We start from the raw sequence: 19,637 nt of genomic DNA on the forward strand, positions 1-19,637 counted from the left end.
TTAATGACAAAGGAAAACATAAAACTCAGACTAGATTTAGGTTTAAATCCAAAGTTGATAAGGTTAGCTCCTGGAAGTAGCGTAGCATCCCATTTCCTGTACAGATCAGGAACAGAATGATAAAACAGAATTTTAAGGCATTTATTTTCTCAGGAAAATAAATTATTAACCTTCAACACGTTATATTTCAGTACACTTGCTATTTTTACGGAGTGAAAAAAGTCATTCGGGTCTTTTTAACACGGTAAAATGTGTATGAGCTGATGGCGGACGCTCAGGACGCATCGAGCTTCCAGGACGGATCAGTTCCTGACGATGCCCATAGAGATCACTGACGGACATTTTGCAAACCTTCCTTACTTTTATGTCATTATAAAGCAGCTGCCATGTTTTCTGCTGAGTAAAACACTGATGTAAAAGACTTTATGTTTAGTGCGTCTTTAAAAATAAGTTACATGTAGACTTTTTTAACCTCAATGAAATGATTTATATAGCAACAGGAAACCCACCAATGTTACACTGTAGATCTGAGCTCTAAACAAGTTCATCTGTTTCCTGCTGACTGGTAAATAGCCTCATGTGTATCATCAGTAATATTCATAGCTCTACTTTCTCCAGACGATCATGAATTATTAACTCTCAGAAAAGATGAATTGCTTCAAAATGGTTGTTGATACATCGCTGCTGGAAGCCATGCGTTCTACAATGGAGTGCATTAATGTAAAATCAAGTTCAAAATGTATTTGACTGTACCGCAGGGAGGCTTTATGCTGTTTAATTTAAGAAGGTGGCCTGATCTGGCCATGAACTTTGGGATTCTTTCAAACGTGCACCAATGGCCAAATGGACTTCATGTTGAAGAGACGTACGATCCCTTCACTCATACATTGTTCCTTCAAACATGTGCACCAATGGCACCATATATATGAAATTATAAATTCTCCTTGAACTTTTACAGCCCTCAAGGTTTCAGTTCCTTCTGGGATTTGAAGTTTATGTGAAGCAAAGCAGAATAGGAAATAAATAATACAGGTGCTGGTCATAAAATTAGAATATCATGAAAAAGTAGATTGATTTCAGTAATTCCATTTAAAAAGTGAAACTTGTATATTATATTCATACATTACATACAAACTCATATATTTCAGATGTTTATTTTGTTTAATTTTGATGATTACAAATGACAACAAATGAAAATCTCAAATTCATCATATCAGAAAATTAGAATATTACTGAAGACCAATAAAAACAAAGGATTTATAGAAATGTTGGCCAACTGAAAAGTATGAACATGAAAAGTATGAGCATGTACAGCACTCAGTATTTAGTTGGGCCTCCTTTGGCCTGTATTACTGCAGCAATGCGGCGTGGCATGGAGTCGATCAGTCTGTGGCACTGCTCAGGTGTTATGATAGCCCAGGTTGCTCTAATAGTGGCTTTTAGCTCTTCTGAATTGTTGGGTCTGGTGTATTGCATCTTCTTCTTCACAATACCCCATAGATTTTCTATGGGGTTAAGGTCAGGAGAGTTTGCTGGCCAATTAAGAACAGGGATACCATGGTCCTTCAACCAGGTACTGGTAGCTTTGGCACTGTGTGCAGGTGCCAAGTCCTGTTGGAAAATGAAATCTGCATCTCCAAAAAGTTGGTCAGCTGCAGGAAGCATGAAGTGCTCTAAAACTTCCTGGTATGTGGCTGCGTTGACCCTGGACCTCAGAAAACACAATGGACCAACACCAGCAGATGACATGGCACCCCAAACCATCACTGACTGTGGAAACTTTACACTGGACTTCAAGCAACGTGGATGAAGTGCCTCTCTTCTTTTCCTCCAGACTCTGGGACCTTGATTTCCAAAGGAAATGCAAAATTTACTTTCATCAGAGAACATGACTTTGGACCACTCACCAGCAGTCCAGTCCTGTTTCTCTTTAGACGCTTCTGACACTGTCTGTGGTTCAAGAGTGGCTTGACACAAGGAATGCGACAGCAGAAACCCATGTCTTTCATACGTCTGTGTGTGGTGGTTCTTGAAGCACTCACTCCAGCTGCAGTCCACTCTTTGTGAATCTCCCCCACATTTTTGAATGGGTTTTGTTTCACAATCCTCTCCAGGGTGCGGTTATCTCTCTTGCTTGTACACTTTTTTCGACCACATCTTTTCCTTCCCTTCGCCTCTCTATTAATGTGCTTGGACACTGAGCTCTGTGAACAGCCAGCCTCTTTAGCGATGACCTTTTGTGTCTTGCCCTCCTTGTGCAAGGTGTCGATGGTCGTCTTTTGGACAACTGTCAAGTCAGCAGTCTTCCCCATGATTGTGTAGCCTATAGAACTAGACTGAAAGACCATTTAAAGGCTTTTGCAGGTGGTTTGAGTTAATTAGCTGATTAGAGTGTGGCACCAGGGGCCATCAATTTTGAACCTTTTCACAATATTCTAATTTTCTGATATGATGAATTTGAGATTTTCATTTGTTGTCATTTGTAATCATCAAAATTAAACAAAATAAACATCTGAAATATATGAGTTTGTATTAGGGCTGCAACTAACGATTATTTTAAAAATCGATGAATCGGCCGATTATTTTTTCGATTAATCGATGAATCGGACAAAAAAAAAATTTTTATATTAACCTCTTTATTCCAAAATAAACATTTTAGACAGAACAAACAAGCACACAAGTACAGGTTGCTCATTAACTGTACTGGTGCAATATGAAAAATAAATGTTTGTGTAAAAACTACGCAAACTTACATGAGAAATGTAGCTGTACATCCACAAAATATAGGCTACTTTGGTTCATAAAGCGCAAAAAGAGACATTTTTGTTTTTTAAAGCCCCTAAGGGGTTCAACAATAGGTCCCCCCATTTCAAGAAATGAGTTTTTTTTTGACTAGAAGAGTTCTGCCTTTTAAGACAGGAAAGTACAGCAGTTAAAGTTGCTACTTGAGAAAATACTGAACCATAGAGATAAAAATAGCCTGTGATTCAAATTATAAATTGTATTTGGAATAAAAATGAGAGAACTAGGGGTGGTAAAAAAACACATCCTCCAAAGACAGATATTTACATGGGAATGTGGCAGATAATTAATTGACATATTACTGATCTTGCTGGATTTTGTTCTGCTTTACTTCCATGAATTGCAGGATCTTCTTTACTTTATCTTTGCCAGAAGATTTAAACTTTAAAAGCCTTGCCCTCATAATTTGCAAGTTAATTTATTTATAAAGAAAATATAAACGCTGCTTAAACAAATGTAAATGAAATTAAAAGTAAAATAAGTAGCCAACCTTATCCCTGTCTGTAACCTACTAACAAGGTAAGGAAAGCATCAGATGAGCTACCTGAGAAACTAACGTTACGTTTCCCCTCTTTAAAACCAAACAAACATGGTTACTCATCCTGCTGATCAGCTCTCTTCACTGCCATCGAAGGCTCCAAAGTGTTTTCTTTTCAGGTGCTGCGTCATAACAGTGGTGCTTCCGTGCCATGTTAATTTCTTTTGAAAAAAGTTGCATGTTATCACTTTTTTCACTTTACAAAGCGCAGGCTATTTTAATTATTGTGATCAATTTGCGCCGTCAATCCCGGCGCATGCGCGCTTCATTTGCAGTCTGGACGCTGAGGGTAAACTCCTCACTAAAATCCTGCGGCTCTGACTGCCGCGCTGAGAGGGATTCCTGTGGGAGAGGGAGAAAGGCGTTGGGATGGGGGAGGCGCCCCACAGCAGGCAAAAGCCGCCAGTGACACCGTAAAAAGTCGCCAGATTTGTCGCTAGTCGCTTTTTTGAAAAATAGTCGCTGGAGGGGTCTGAAAAGTCGCTGAGTTGGCAACACTGCAACTGCGGCGCTGACTCGCTCCGCCATATTTTTTTTCTTCCCCCGGATGACGGCGGCGGCGGATGACGCATTAATCGCGCGACACAACTAATCGATGATTAAATTCGTTGCCAACGCTTTTAAAAGTCGATTTTTATCGATTCGTTGTTGCAGCCCTAGTTTGTATGTAATGTATGAATATAATATACAAGTTTCACTTTTTAAATGGAATTACTGAAATCAATCTACTTTTTCATGATATTCTAATTTTATGACCAGCACCTGTATATGGTGAAGAAGTCAGAGGAGGTTTTTATGGCAAATAATGAACATATAGGTCTGATTGTAGGGTTGTCAAAAGTATCGATACTGAAACGTTGTATCCGGATACAATACTCATTTTCAAAAGTATGGATACAGTGCTACCACCAGTGGCACCTAAACAGTCATTCATCTAAAGTGCAGAATAGACGAAAATGCACTTTCTGAACACTGTGTGATTGAATAATTCTACGCACTTTTCAGTTTCAGACTTTTTTCTGTAACAGGTGCAGCTGCTGAGAATTATTTTAGTTTCTTAACCGGTTTGGCTAGCGTCATTGTTATGTGTGCAAAGCATAGCCAAGGAAGGAACACTTCATTTTAATTTTGTAAGTTTTTTTATCAAGCTTGCTTAATATTGTGCACAGCATACAACCTTAAAATATTCTTCTTATTGTTTATTGTATTTATTTATTGTATTTTTATTATTAATGAAAATTTCTGTTGAATTTTGGAGTCTTTGTTTTTATCCTTATGGTATCGAATATTTTCATTAGTATCGGTATCGAGTTGAATAGTTTAGTATCATGACAACCCTATCTGATTGCACCATGATGAAATGTGGATGTTTTTATTTCATAGAAACATGGAAGCTTGTAAGACTTCCCTGTAAGATGGATAGGAATAAACACTGATATCGTCAGCTACATCATGGCTCCACGCAGGAGCAAAGATGATCTTCCAGCTGTCAGCTTAATGGTGGACAAAAACACAGAGGAACTCCAGGTTTATCTGCAGCAAATGTTGATCTGTATTGATCTTTCTTTTTTGTAAGATAACTCTAAAAACAGGTATAGCTATTTGGGCTGAAACAATTAATTGAATTAAATGTGATTATTTGATTATTGAAATAATTTTCACTCATTTCAGTAATCAATTAATAGTTAACTGGAGGATAGAGACTCTAAAACATGCCCTTAGCTGACAGTGACCCACTTAGAGCAGGAATGATGCCAAAATTGTAAAAAATATAGAAATATTTTTCTTTAAAAAAATAGAAACGTCTATCCAGAACTCCTCAAGTGGAAAAGTTTTAGTTCCACCTGGTTTAATTCTGTATAAAATCTCCTTTAAGGAGATTATTGATTAATTAAAAAAATTATCATTACTTGCAGCCCTAATAATTAGATTTCTATGTCAGCATAAGGCACATGTGTGTTTATGTTGGTCAAATGCAAATGGAAAATGAACGATTCATGAATACCATTGGAAGGAACCTTTCTGTATATCCTCTCCTGATCAGTAACCAGAATGGCTTCTCAAACAGCTCATAGAAAGATGACGTAAGAAAACCAAAGAAAAAAACAAAACAACGCTTAAAGGATCCTTGCGGCGCACAGCAACCAATTTTCCAATGAAGCTAAGCTAATAGAGGGAAAGATGTAACAAACCCAAATGTTACAGCTGCTGCACCGCATGTCAGCCGAGCCGACGCGTCCCCAGGAGGAACCTTTGAATATATTCATATATTGTTTTTTTTTTAACGTCGTTACAGGACACAGTGATTCGCATGAGGAGCAATAAAATGAGGGATGCAAATTTTTTAAGGGACAAGCACATTGCTGTTTTGCTAACCAAATTTCCTCTGAAAGACAAAAACGGAGGCTGCTGCAGAAAACAGAGCTACATAAATAGATAAGCAATGGGAGGTACATGATGTTGAAAGGAGCAAAGTGCCTGAAATTAATCTCTGTTATTTCTTAACAGCAAATATATTTCCAATGGTTGGTTATTGATTTTAAAGCTTAAATAATTTGTTATTCTTGAAAACAGCTTCTGCTTTTTGCAAAGGTACCTTTAGGCTAAAAGAAACAACAGCTAGATGTCTAGCAGCTATATGTTAGCAGTTCAGGCTCCCACATAACCTCTATCATATCTTCTCACCGAAAGAAAACATTTCTATTTTAACAGAATTCATTTATTTTCAGATGCACGTCCATCAAATGCTTTCTGCAGAATCCAAAATCAGATGAAGGGTGAGGTAAAGGATTCGTTTGTATTTGGCGATCACACAATGTTTAGATCGTTGATTATTAAAAGCTGTTTCTGTTGACGACAAGCGTCTGTTTGTGACGGCATAGATGGAAGATTAGCCCACTTAGCTCTCAGAAATCAATCTGCCATGCAGCTCAACAGCTCCTTTTCAGGGCCTCCTCTACAGGCCTAATGTTCTTTCCTCACTCATTTCACTGTAATCAACAACTTCATAAAGGAAGATGCACAGGAATTACTTTCTAAATTGTTAATCACCAAATCCAATTTTGGGAATCAATGCCATTGATTAGTCAATTAATTTAGCATCCATAATGCAACTATTCCGCTTTGCTCTGGGTATTTTGGGGAAGGTTTTAGTGGTCAAATGCATTATTGAAAGAGGCTTTTTACCAAGAAGTGGCTGATGCAGAGAGCTTAGGCGGCTGTCACTCATGGACTTAAGCTTTATTTGCAAAGCTAGTTAGCCTGAATGGCCTTGCAGTCCTATGGTGAGGGAGACATGTATTTATTTTTCAGGAGAGCAGGAATATGTCCTATTGAATGAGGCTTTGTCTTGTCAGGGATATTGATTTAGTAGCTTTGGGTCTAATGTTTTGTGTGGTTAAATGCCTGTTTTTCCTGTAGGCTGAAGCTTGGCTGTGCATGTCGATGTAAATACAGAACCAGTTTACAGTTTTACTGTACAGTAGGAGCCACTTTCCTTCATGGGTTCTTGGCTGGCCCTTGGATGGGCCCCTACTATTCCCCTTTAAACATCAATCTTTGTACTAACATATTCTTTCCGTCATGATTTATGGACATTAAGATGTAAAGCAGGAGTCTTCAACGTTTTCCAGGCTAAGGACCCCCAAACTGATGGTGAGATGGAGCGGGGACCCCCTAATTTTATATATTGTATGAAATTGTGTTATATTAAACTGGTTTTATAGTCACACTATTACAGATGGAGTCATGTAATGAAACTAATTTTGCCCTGGGATTATTAAAGTATTTCTGATTCCTGGTTGATGGGACAGGTGTTGTGAATGAAACGGTGCCCAGCTTGAAAGAGCTCCTGTGTGTCTCTGAATGTGAGCATTATTGACTGAAAGACATCTTCTGCCTCCATTTATCTGTTTACTACAGTCTGTTGGATTCATGTTAACGTGGATTTAAAGACATTTCAATGAGTAGATAAAAATGCAGCGGGGAATAAAAAAAAAAAAAGGTTTAGGTTACAGCTATCCTATACCTGTTTCACCTCTTTTCTCTGGTTCATTTGTCATTTATGTTGAAGACTATCTAAAAATATAAGTCGTGTTTTTAGATATTTTATGCGTCAAATCTTGATATTCTTTCTCTGACTTTTTGAAGAACAAAAAAATATAGAGTCTATGTTTCTGTTCTTACTATTAAACTTATTGGAAAAACAATAAAACGGTTTTTATATAATCTTCTAATTTCCCCTCTTTTGTCAGATATTTGACTTATTTTTACTCAGAAACGCAGATCTGCATTGATGGCTGAAAGAGATCTTCTGCCTCCATTTATCTGTTTACTACAGTCTGTTGGATTCATGTTAATGTGGATTTAAAGACATTTCAATTAGTGGAAAATATTGCAGGGAGGAATATAAGTCTAAATAACCAAAACTTCGCGACTCCCATGCAGTACCTCTGCGGACCCCCTAGGGGTCGCGGACCCCCTGTTGAAGACCTCTGATCTAAAGAGAAGCGCCGAGTCAGAGTAAAAAATATATGAAAGAGGGGTTCACCGCAGTGGCTGGAAGTTGGAGGGGACTTAGCTGCCATATGGCTGGCGTTTGACTGGGAACGGCCATTTTGAATTACCGCTACTGTACAATCCTCCTTTTAAGGCAAAAAGTCTAAGATTCCAATCATACAATAACATTAAATCTTTACAATGAGATTTATGAAGAATACAGTGATGCTTCCAAAGCAAAACCTTTTTTTAACTTATAAAATGAGCAAATTCAGAAAAGGAAATAGTTTGGAACCTAGATGAGGACCACAGGCATCATATTCAGGTCAAAGCACTCACCTTCATATTTCACCTCAAACTAAATGTAATAAAGCATCAAAGAGACTATATAAAAACTGCTTGGTGGAAACTAAAAATGTGAAAATGCATATACTTAGAGATGTGTGTAAATTCCTGAAAATAGTCACAGAAAGAAATCGAACCCCATGAGAATTTTTCATGTTATCAAACTGGGAATCTCATATGGGACCATGCAGCATCATTTGTCTGTTTTCTTCTTTTTGTTTACTCCTTGGCCTTATGGGGAATAAACAGAAGGGTTTAGACCATAGAGCCCTAGAAGGTGGATATCATGAATAGAAATGCTGCCAGTAACCAGTGGGAAAATGATTGTAAAGTAGTCGAGATCTGACAGGGAGAAGGAGGCTTTAACTGCAGTCGAGATATAAAAGCGTCCTTTGAAAAGTTTAAGCCGAGCAACTCTTTCGCTCTGGGCCACACTGAGAGAGCATGAATACTGTAGGACCTTATGGATTTCTCCATGCTGCTTAGGCGTGCAGTACCGATGTGGGATTTGAGCCGTGTCCACTATAAATAGTCAAATGGTCCAGGATGGCTTTGCAGCCAACTGACAGCTCCCTGACAGGAGCCGATCTGCTCGCTGAGGGGACACACACTTCATTTCCTGCTTTTCAGTCATGCTCTCTCTCTGAAGTGAGCCGGGACGTAATTAGGTCTGCTTGGCGACTTTGTCACCTCTGTGACTTGCACTGTAAACGTGCATTAACCTTGGCATGTGGAAAAATGAAGGTATGAAGCAGGAGCAGAGAAGTACAGACACTGCAGGCGAACAACAAGCAAGCGTTCGCCTGATATTGTCTTTACTGTAGGGGGCCGGTAAAGACTGTTGATTCTCTGCAGCATGTGGGTGGTCAAGTGTGTTGTTTTTCAGAAACTGTGAAATGCTATAAGTATGTGTAGGCGCAGGGGCAGTGCCTGTGTGTCCGTCTGTGGCTGATTGTCAGCGTTTCCTCTCTGAACCCTCCCCAGGATGCTGCAGGCATATCCAGCGCCATGGTTGCATGTTTTAAACGGAGCGTTTGCATGCGTGGGGTGCAGGGTGGGGTGTGGAGTATACACCACATTACATGTTCTGCTGGTAAACTCAGTATTAGCTGCAACAGATTTCAGGCTCGGTCAGCTATGAAAGCATAGCTACGTGAGGAGAGTGCCACTGCCGCCTCCCACCGTTAGCGCGCCCTTATCCACTAATTAAAACCCTCTATCACTCCATGTCTCACTCAGCAATCTCTCTATCCTTCAGTTCCTCTAACTTTTACTGTGAAATCCCTCCATTTCTCATTATCTGTCCATCACTCTTTTTATCCTTGTTGGGCATTTGCCTTTTCTCAGCAGGCGCTGAAGGCTACCAGTTGGTGGTATTCTGTTTTGTTGTGTTTGTGATGGTCGAGGTATAACAGGGTCCTGTGGGTCCTTCAGGGTTTTTTCATCACAGTAGTCCCTGTCACATGCCTGAGGAGTCATGGCGATGCTAACGAATGGAAGTGAAGTTTCTTAAGCCTCGTTTCTCCATGAACACTTATACAGCACACGCACTCTCCCTCCAGGAGAGGCATCTTTCTCTGACAGCCCGTTGTTTACTCCCGTAGGACCTGTAGCCTGGATCTGCATTTGCAGCTGGAAATTGTGACGCTGTTCTCATCCGATGATTAAGTCATTGCTTCGGGAGACAAAAAAAAACAAAAAACAAGTCTGCAAGCAACAATAGGGATTGTCATGATTTGACTTTTCAAGCATCTGCTGTAATAAATTTGTGTTGCAACGTAAACATTGTTTCTCATCATCATTCTGCAGGCTGGTGTGGCCTGTTTAGCAAGTGCAATTTCCTCATCTCTGCACAAACAAGCTCCAAAGCAAAAAAGTGTCATGGCCGGAGCGAACAAAGTAGATCCCCTCTTCTGGTGTTTCTGGGCTCTTATGAAAATAAGATGCTCTCTGCATGGTGGAAATGCATTTGTAATCCTTCAACTATACTGTATCAATAATCTGAGAAGCTAATATTGTCGGATGGCGCTCTGCTCTCTCCATCCGCCTTGTTTATTTACCCATGTGAAACTCAATTTCTCTCCTCTGTCTGGCTCCAATCCTCTCTGTGCCTCACTCTTTTCCTCTCCTTCTAGCCTCCTTGCTTTCTCTCCCTCCTTTTTTTGTTTGTGGCGATTCGAGCTCGGTCGCAGGAGATATTGGGGAATAGAAATCGCTTTTGCTGTCGTGGTTCTTGGCGGCCGTGCACAAGGATTTCTTGTGTCGTTTGTGTTCATGTTGGACATCCAAAGGGGGAGCCGCCCCTCTGAGACGACTTGTAGTCTAAATCCAGTTTAAAGGCAACTTTGTATTCCAGTCTGTGTTGCTCCTCTAAGCAGATTCACAAAAAAATAGCACACTGGGCCACAGTTTGAATAAATAAATTGATGGGAAATGGGGGGATAAAGCGGGTGAAGGGTCCCATTAGATGTTATTGCATCTGTGAAGCCGTGGATTATCACTCCCTCGTTGTTGTATGTTTGGCTGAATTTCGTGTGTAGCAGGAGAGAGAGAAGAAATGGAGGGTTAGAAACAAAACAAAAAGGGTTATTCAAAGTTGAGAGAATGACAAGGATGCGAATGTAATGCGATGCATGTGCTGCACTCTGCGTTGTCACTCTGCATTAATGTTAAATTGACTGCTGAAGAGTTCATTACACAGTGATTAAATATTGATTAGAGATGAATTAGGAATGAAACCTCACAATAACATGTACATACATTGTCAATACATGCAAGTACCTACTGTTAATCCTTTTGTATGAAAAGTAAAGTACAGCTCATTTGATTAGGTTTGTTTTATGAGAGGTACCTATTAACAACGGAACATGAGAGTCGATGTAGATGACTTTACCAGGAAGAATTATAGAAAAATATGAAGTACCTGTTTATGTGGGACAACAAATACAATAAATATGAAATTGAATAAATAGAAATATGATAAATTTTTTCATTTTTGAAGCTTTTCGGCTTCCAAATAATTTTAAGATAATTAGCTTTATAGCCCTGAGGTTATTTTAGGTGCCGCATTGAGATGAAGATATAGGCCTGAATCCCATTTCCCAAAGTCTTTCTCCCACTACCCCTTAGCTCTTCAATATTGTACAAAGAAATAAGGCTGTTAGAAGCTGAGCTGTTAGCAGTGCTTGTTGATTTCTACATATTGTCTGTATGTTTCATAAGAACAGTCATCAGTCTTGCTACAAAAGTCAGCATGCATTTGTTATGCTTGTCACAGAAGAAAAAACAATTTTTAAAAACACTCTGTTGAAAAATAAAAGCCCTACATGTAATAAACGTAGGACCCAGAATTTAAGGTGAGACAGACAGTGGGATAATTTAAAGCGTTTATTTCAAACAAACAAGCAGATCTGTGAATCTGCAGCGGCTGCAGCTCCGGTGTCTATGACTGGAAGCTCTGGTAGAGAGAAACACAGATTAGTGACTGCGATAATCAGACGGAGGATGATTATGTACGTGTAAGCCACTAAACGGGTTTAACAGCACAGTCCAGTGTCCAAAGAACGGGGATGGTTCAGCCAGTCGATGCTACAGAGTTCCAGATGTGGAAGACTGCAGAGCTGACAGGAGGCCGCAGACAGGCAAGCGAAACAAAGGCTCAAGAATCATCATCCGCTGTTGGCTGGGAAACAGGGAGCCTAAACAGGAAACCGGAACAGGTGCATCTGATGAGGAACAGGGCAGAGCTAGACAGGTGAAGGAAATGAGCAATCAAGCCAGCCATCAGCAACAAAATCATGAAACTATGAAGTATTTAAAACATGTATGGTATTTCTGGTAATATGTTAAAAAAAAACAAGTAAAACAATATACAAAATGGACATTAGGGCTTGCAGAAAGCCCTTTACAAATACTAATATTTAATATTAATCATAAAATGCAGTGAAAATGTACTTAAGAATGTGAAAAATGGTGATTTTTAACTTTGGTAATAATTCAGAATGTGTTGGATGGATGAATGATGAAAGGATGAAGGATGGATGAAGGATGGATGGATGGATGGATGATGGATGGAATTTGGATGATGGATGGATGAATGAATGATGATGGAGGATGGATGTAATGTTTTGCCCTGAAAGTTAATTAATATCTTAAATCAAAATCCAAGTTTAGTTCATTCGTATTCAAACGTGAATAGAAGTAGATCCTATAGAGCCGCCAGCGCCCCACTTTCAGCAGCTGTGTTTAAAACTCTTATTGGTAGAAAACAAATCTTTCCAATTTCTATTCTACAAAACTTTTGTTTATAAATTAGACTTTCAAAATAAAAGTAAAATGATTTCTACTGTAATTTCATGATAGAAGCAGTGAGGTCTTTTTACCCAAGTCATCCTGTACATTATATACTCCATTGCTTAACATGAAATAAAAAAATATGAACAACATAAAAGAACCTTAGCAGAACATTCACCCTACAGACAATAAAGCAGAGATAATTATTCCAACATTCTCAAATCTTTGCCTTATCTCACCTCTCTGTTTGTCTCCTGTTTTGATGGATCCAAATCAAAGATCTGCTTCCCTCTGCACACTCCAATCTAGCCTGGGTGTTTAGCTCAGGTGGCACACTGACTTTTTCCACAGAACGCCCATGTGTCTTGTTTGAAGTGAGCTTGGCTCTAGGAAACAACCTCCAGATTTAAACATCAAACCCAAGAATCAAGCCCCCCTAATGGGCACCCCACTGTGGGCAAGAATTAGCTGGAATAACCCCCGCTAGCAGGCTTACTTCTCTAAATGCAAGGGCCTCCGAGGATGTGATACAGGGCTGGAAGGGCAAGAGAAAATGTGAAACTGCTACAAAGAAGAACAGGAATTTACCAGGAGAAAGGTTTTTTTTTTTTTCCACATATACAGTATATGTGCAAACAAGAAAACACACAAAGTGTTTTCTCTGTGCTTGGTATGTGGATGATTGTGATGAGGGAACAAGACCGTGCGTCCTTGTGCAGCATTGCATGCTTTCATTCTTGCGTGTAAGAGGGTGGCAGACAAAAAAAGAAAGTGGGCGTCCGTAGAGACAGACAGCAGTCAGTGCCTCCAGCAAGCTCAGAGCTCACAGGCTAATGTATACTTGCACCAGGCCGTACCAGAGAGAAGGTGACACCAGTCAATCCCATTTTGACAGGGCAGCTGAGATAATAGCTGGCTTTGATTCCCAGCAATAACTCCTGCCAATCAAAATGAAAGGCATCATGATTGCAGGGAACCACAAGCGCGCATCGTAACTTACTGTAGACTGTAGTGTGGCTAACATAATTGGCTTCTAAATGTGCTTTTGTGTTTGGATTTTTTTTTTGTGGTGCTGTTGTTAAGATGAGAGCCAAACATTGATGGAGCACGCAGACAAATGTGGAGCGTTTGCAGATTATTCATCCCATGATAATGTCTGCAGGGGGTTGGGGTGAGATGAACATGCAAACTGCTTGGCCCATATTCTGACAGTTTACTGTCAAGGGTCAGTGGGCGGTCTGCATGTGTGCACAGGTGCCGCCACGTGGAGAATATGGAGGTGAGTGCAAGGCCAGGGGAAGGAGCCTTTCAGGTGGAATAAAAGCATTACTGCAGTGATGGAAAGGTCAGCTGTAAACCTTTATCAGACTAGTGGTGATCACCCTATGCTGCAGATCTCTGAGGTATTGAGCAGGCACGCTCTAATGGCTTTGATATATGAACTACAGGACTCCCTGAAGAGGTCAATACTATAGCACTTTGTCTCTATGAGCAATGACCCTCTCAAGCTCCATTTAGAAGCTTTATAACTGCAGGAAATAGGCTGGAAAGGCCTCGAACAGGGCATGCTAAAAGAGAACTAATATGAATGAAGTATTTTCTAATCACTTCTTCTATGCTCTAAACGTAGTCCCAATCAATCATTAGTAACGCTAATATAAGTGTGCGACGGTGGACACTATCAGAAGCTGATTTCAATGTGATTGAGAGGCGCAGCAGAGAATGTGAGCTGAATGAAACTACAGTAAAACAGCTGATTTATCATCCTTCCTTTTGGGAGACCAATGACACTGAAAAGACTGTTGTCAAAAAGTATTTCATCATCACTTCACAATGATGGTGAAGCTCAAACGAGAGTTATAGACCTGGGCATCGGTGACGTATTTGATGATTTATCTGGAGCTGGTGAATGGTTGTCTGTAAAATGGAGATAAAGCTTAGTTATTAGTGCGAGCAATGGCGGCCACTGGCAGAACAATCAACCTTGTTTGATTTAAGCCATTTTTCTACAAACACATGAAGGTAAAGAGGCTGCTGGCACTACGTTTGCGTATTGATCGGATGGTAACCTTTATTGTGAATTATGAAAGAAGATACATACTCTGTATAAATGCTCTCTGTAATTGGAATTAACAGATGCTGTTCCTATGTGGTCAATAACGAGCTCCATGTGCTATTTTTCTCTGTGCAGTCGTCTTTACCTCTTATTCCTCTGTGGCTCTGTTCTCCAAACACTGGATGTTGTTTTTTCATGGCTGTTTATGTATTGCTTTAAAAAATAAGAACATCAGGTTGAAAATATATTAAAGGCATCAATGTAGCCTAAACAGAGAGGCTTGGTTAGTCTACTTCAGGGGTGTCAAACTGGTTCCAGAAAGGGCCGAGTGGCTGCAGGTTTTCTTTCCAACCAAGCAATAGCACCAGACTTCTATCATCTCATCAAGTTAGTCCAATCTGAACATGATGACATTATGAAATGACTGGAGTCTGGTGTGCTATTGCTTGGTTGGAAAGAAAACCTGCAGCCACTCGGCCCTTTCTGGAACCAGTTTGACACCCCTGGTCTACTTGCTCAGCTTTGACCACTTTTTCACCCCTTTAGTGCCTCTTTCGCACTGAAAATAACACGTCAGCCTGTGTTTTTCAAACACCCTCCCTGGCAGCTGTGTGGCCTCTGCCCCCCCCCCCCACAGCATGTCGGGTAAAATCATCAGGCTGGGTTAGCCTTGATGATGTCACCAATGCTACAGAAGTTAGGAAAGTAAACAATGGAGAGCAACATGGAAGGTAGCCAGGGTGTAGTCAGTGTGTTTCTCTCTATTATCTGTCTGAATCTCTCTCACCAGAGCTGCTCCATGTTTAAGGTGTAACAACTGGCAACTGGCGCAGCGAGTTGATGTCCGTACGTTGCGTTCAATGGTGTCACGTAAATTAGTGGGTCAACTCGGCTCTGCCGTTCCCACAGCAGGCCAATAAGAACCAAGGAGATTTTAATGCAAGTCGTTTGATGCAGGTAGACGCGCGTCTATAAAGGCCTATTGTTCCCGGTGTTCTGTCAGATGAGCATACGTCAGACCAGCATACCCATGGTTAACACGAATGCACAAAAAATAGACTTTAAACTACCCAAATGGGCGTTTATCCCTTTAGTTATGTACAAAAAAAAAACAATTTAAGGTCAGATCGCCATACGCCTCGAAAAACACACTTACACAAAATTATGAAATAGTTTTTTATGCATGATTAAAGGGATAGACGCCCGTTGAGTTAGTTTAAAGTGTGTTTTTCATATAAAATTAAAGTGATAAACTAAAGGGATAAACTTTTATTAACTATGGGTATGGTCTGACTGGTTATCTGACAAAAAAAAACGGGTTTAAACTTTTTTTCGGCCAGAGGGGAAGGGATAGAAGTTTTTTGTGGATGCGTTTATTCTCTAAAATCAAGCCTGTCTTGATTGTTCTAAGATTATTTTCCTTTCTTCTCATATTTGTTTCTTCCTTTTCAGAGTCTGTCCTCTTTGCCTTGGCTTTGCTGAGTGACTAAGTGGAGCCCTACGAACCATGGAGGAGATGGACAGCAAACCCTACCAGCCACTGTCAAAAGGCCGTCATGAAATGGAGATGTCCTACACCAGCTCGTCTGACGAGAGCGAGGACGGTCGTACTCATCATCGATCCTACACCTCCAGAGAAACCCTGCCTGACTTCACTCATGAGCTCCGTCTCACTCTCGGGTCACACCGTGACAGACAGAGCAACTACAGCCAACCACAATCAGGTAGCCTCAACACTGCTAATTGTCAGGAGGACATTTATGCCTGTTCTGGTCACCAGGATCAGAAAACACTGATTATTGTGAGATATTGGGAAGATTAAAATGGGTTCAATAGATATTGATTTTGATTCTAACACTATTTTCTAGCATCAAAATAATTCCTTGTTTTGAAAAGCATGAGCAATAATCTCTGCTAGCTTCTCCTATGCCTTTAAAAAAAACAACAACAACTATCATGACTGAATATTTTTGATGTTTAAAAAGGAATTGCAGGGGACCAGCCAAAGACCCATCAAGGAAAGTGGGGAAATTTTGAATGGCTACTGCTGCAAGTTGTGTAAACTTCTGTAAACCATAACCGTTATGTCAGCCTGTATTTAATACTAGTTAATAAATCTAAAGTATCACATTGATCAACCAGCTGACAACAGGCTCTCTGCAGGTTTCAGCAACCTCACTGGTTCTCTATCAAGCAATCTAACATCCGTTTGTTTTTACCCTTTGTTAGAAAATATAGAAAGGAGAAATTCTGCATGAAATACTTATTTGAAACAGCTACTAGATTTCAGATGAAATAAGATCATGATATATATGTTTAATTTACCTAATTCTACTGGTAGAATCTCAAACTGATCCATTCCTGATATTTTAGACACACATAAGACTCCACAGCCAGAGGTCCCTGAACGGACGTATGTGAATTACCGGTTACTGTCCACAATGAACCAAAAGGAAAGTCTGAGGCAGGCAATTACCTCTTCTACGCTGAGGCCATATTTCTCTCCCTCAGCTAAACTAGGTCACCCCACACCTATCTGGCCTCACCTGAGGAAGAACACCACCCTTCATTATAAGCACACTCGCAGTCGGACATGGGCTGACAAAGGCACACACTTGGGTTGACACGTGCACACTGAAGCTTTCCTCCCTGCCACTGACGGGAGAAGAAATAGGCCAAAGCCTGTTGTGATGGATGGGCTTTATGCAGGTCATGTGAGGTGTGAAGAGAAAAATTGCACCTTGTCTGGAAAACTCTGCCTTATCAATCCATGCTCTCTCTGCTCCCTCAGCCCCCTTCTACTCTATAGGACCTGCCAAAAATCATTACAAGTAGAAAAATCCATTCATTGCAGATACAGATCCTGAGAATTAAGGAAACCATTGGGTTTGATGGTTTCAGCACCACCTGGAAGAAAGGTGTCCTGCTGCTCGCTACACAACAACTCTACAGGCCGTTAGTCATCATGCTTCGGTATCTACAAGGAGACCACGGTGTCAAAAAGCACGAGTGTTCTGCTGCGGCTTAGCAGCCTTCCTGGTTCTGTAACAAACATCCTCTCCAACCATCAGTGTCATATGGTGAGGAGTAGAAGGCCCCCAAAGCAGCCCTTTAAATGTCAATGGCAGCCGCTTCTGCGAAGCACATCTGTTCATCTTTGGGCAACAGAGTTATATATAGTCTCCCCTATCTAAGTAACCAACTGTTAAGGGGAGATCATTGCCTCCAGTGACATTTTTAATGGATTACAGCGTTACTGACAAAGATCAGCCAATTCCTCCCTCTTCTAATTCCCCACCCAGGCTCTTCATATTTCCCTTCATCTGTTAAACTGACACATCTTTTTCTCTCCTCCCTTCTTTTCCTTCTCTCTCCTTTTCCAGATGTTTATTTTTGCTTCATTATGATTTTCTTTCGCTCAGCCTCCATATCACCTTTTCGTCTTTTTTTTTTTTTTTTCTACAGTGCACCTCTCTCTGCTACTGTAAGCCTGTTTGCATAGCAGAAAACAGTGTTGATTGATGGACTGATAAAGAGCTCCATCCACATCCCCAATTGTTTCACACTGCATCAGAAAGACAGACAAATAATTAGTTTTTGTTAGCTTATTAAATTAATTAGCTGTATAAACTAATCAATTCCTGCTTATTAGGTCTACAGAACTCAGAATTTTTTGCAGTCTATTATAAGCTGTCATATAAGGGTGTTATCATTTGGGATATCAGAACATCCAGTAAAAGTAAGAAAACAACAATTTCCTATTTTAAACCTCTTTAGGTAATCTCACTTATTTTACTGTCATCCTGAGCTTATTTAGTGGATCTTCAAATTAAAAGCTTGGCTTATTTTTGCTAGCTTGGGCCTTACATCTGTAATAATAGTTCACACACTATAATTCCTTTTTATTCCCCTCTTGGAGCCGTCCCTCCTTCTATTTATGGTTTGGTTTGCTGATGGTCATTTAATAATAAGGAGGCTATTTTCTTTGTGCTTTTATTGGTCAAGTTACCAACGATTATAAAGCATTCTTTAAAAAACATGACCACAGTCTTCTCATTATTCTATAACTTATTCTTCCTGGATGCTCAGATGATCTCATGTGGAGAGAAAGCAGCTTTAAAAACTGAGAGTGAGTTCACTGTTCTTTATACAAAATAAAACCCAGCTAAAAAGCACCAATATAATCCGGTCTGCCACAAGCTGCTCTTCATCTGCAGTAATTACCCCATGCTACATTTACATGTTTTTTAAAGAGCTTTTTATTTCATTTTAGTTTGATTTTATATACCGTATTAAAACTAAACTGCAGTTTGCTGTAAAAGCAATGCACACTCTATTCCACAAATTCTTCTTATTTTACTAAGAGCTAATCCTAATTTTTCTCCAATGGTGTTTAAATTTCACTATCTCTTTATTTCTTTACTATCTTTTTATTGTTTAGGGGTGTTTTGTAAGAACTCCATGTTCATTCTAAGACAGGTTCTTCATTAAGGTTATATAAAGACAGTCATTCTTTTAAAATTCTTTTAATATGGTAAATTCTAAATTAAGAAATGTTTCCTTAAATATATAAAAGATAACCTTGTTTTCTGTGGAAAAATCATTTTCAAATTCTGAAAAAATACAGACATTTTAATCTCATTCTTATAGAAATATCTAGACCCCATGTCAGGCTGAAGGGAATTCAAATAGTTCTTAAACAACAAATATTTTCTGTCACTTTTCATCTAAATTCTTTGTTTTTTTCCATGATATCTCGTAACTTGGAAAGACAATTTATTTTTTTTAGCCAAATTTTAAAAGGAAGAGAAAACACCAGACAGTGGCATAAAAGAGGCAGGTTAAACATTTATGATCATTATGAGAAGGATTTATTGTTAAAAAGATCATGTCAAAGGAAAAGTTTGGGATATTAACATGTAAGTATTACTTTCAATTCTATTCAGTTTATTTCTATAGCTCCAATTCACATCATGTCATCTCAGGTCACTTTATAGATCCAGATCATCCAGATCATCCAGTCAGATTGATTCAAAGTTTTCTATATAAGGAAAACCAGCTGATTGCATCGACTCATTGACTCTTCAGCAATCCCTCACACTAAGC

The 19,637-nt window shown here is 39.6% G+C and overlaps 1 protein-coding gene across 1 annotated transcript in view; it reads left to right on the top strand.

The window, feature by feature from the left end:
* Positions 1 to 19,637, top strand: part of tenm1 (teneurin transmembrane protein 1) — a 349,430-nt gene that overhangs the window by 15,564 nt on the left and 314,229 nt on the right. Inside the window, exon 2 of the mRNA XM_038305307.1 lies at positions 15,984 to 16,255. Coding sequence (XP_038161235.1) covers positions 16,039 to 16,255 — 217 coding nt within the window. The 5' untranslated portion in view covers positions 15,984 to 16,038. The remainder of the gene's footprint in view (positions 1 to 15,983; positions 16,256 to 19,637) is intronic.

The sequence above is a fragment of the Cyprinodon tularosa genome, unplaced genomic scaffold (assembly GCF_016077235.1).
Source record: "Cyprinodon tularosa strain WSP-4 unplaced genomic scaffold, ASM1607723v1 ctg555, whole genome shotgun sequence".
Taxonomy (NCBI): domain Eukaryota; kingdom Metazoa; phylum Chordata; class Actinopteri; order Cyprinodontiformes; family Cyprinodontidae; genus Cyprinodon; species Cyprinodon tularosa.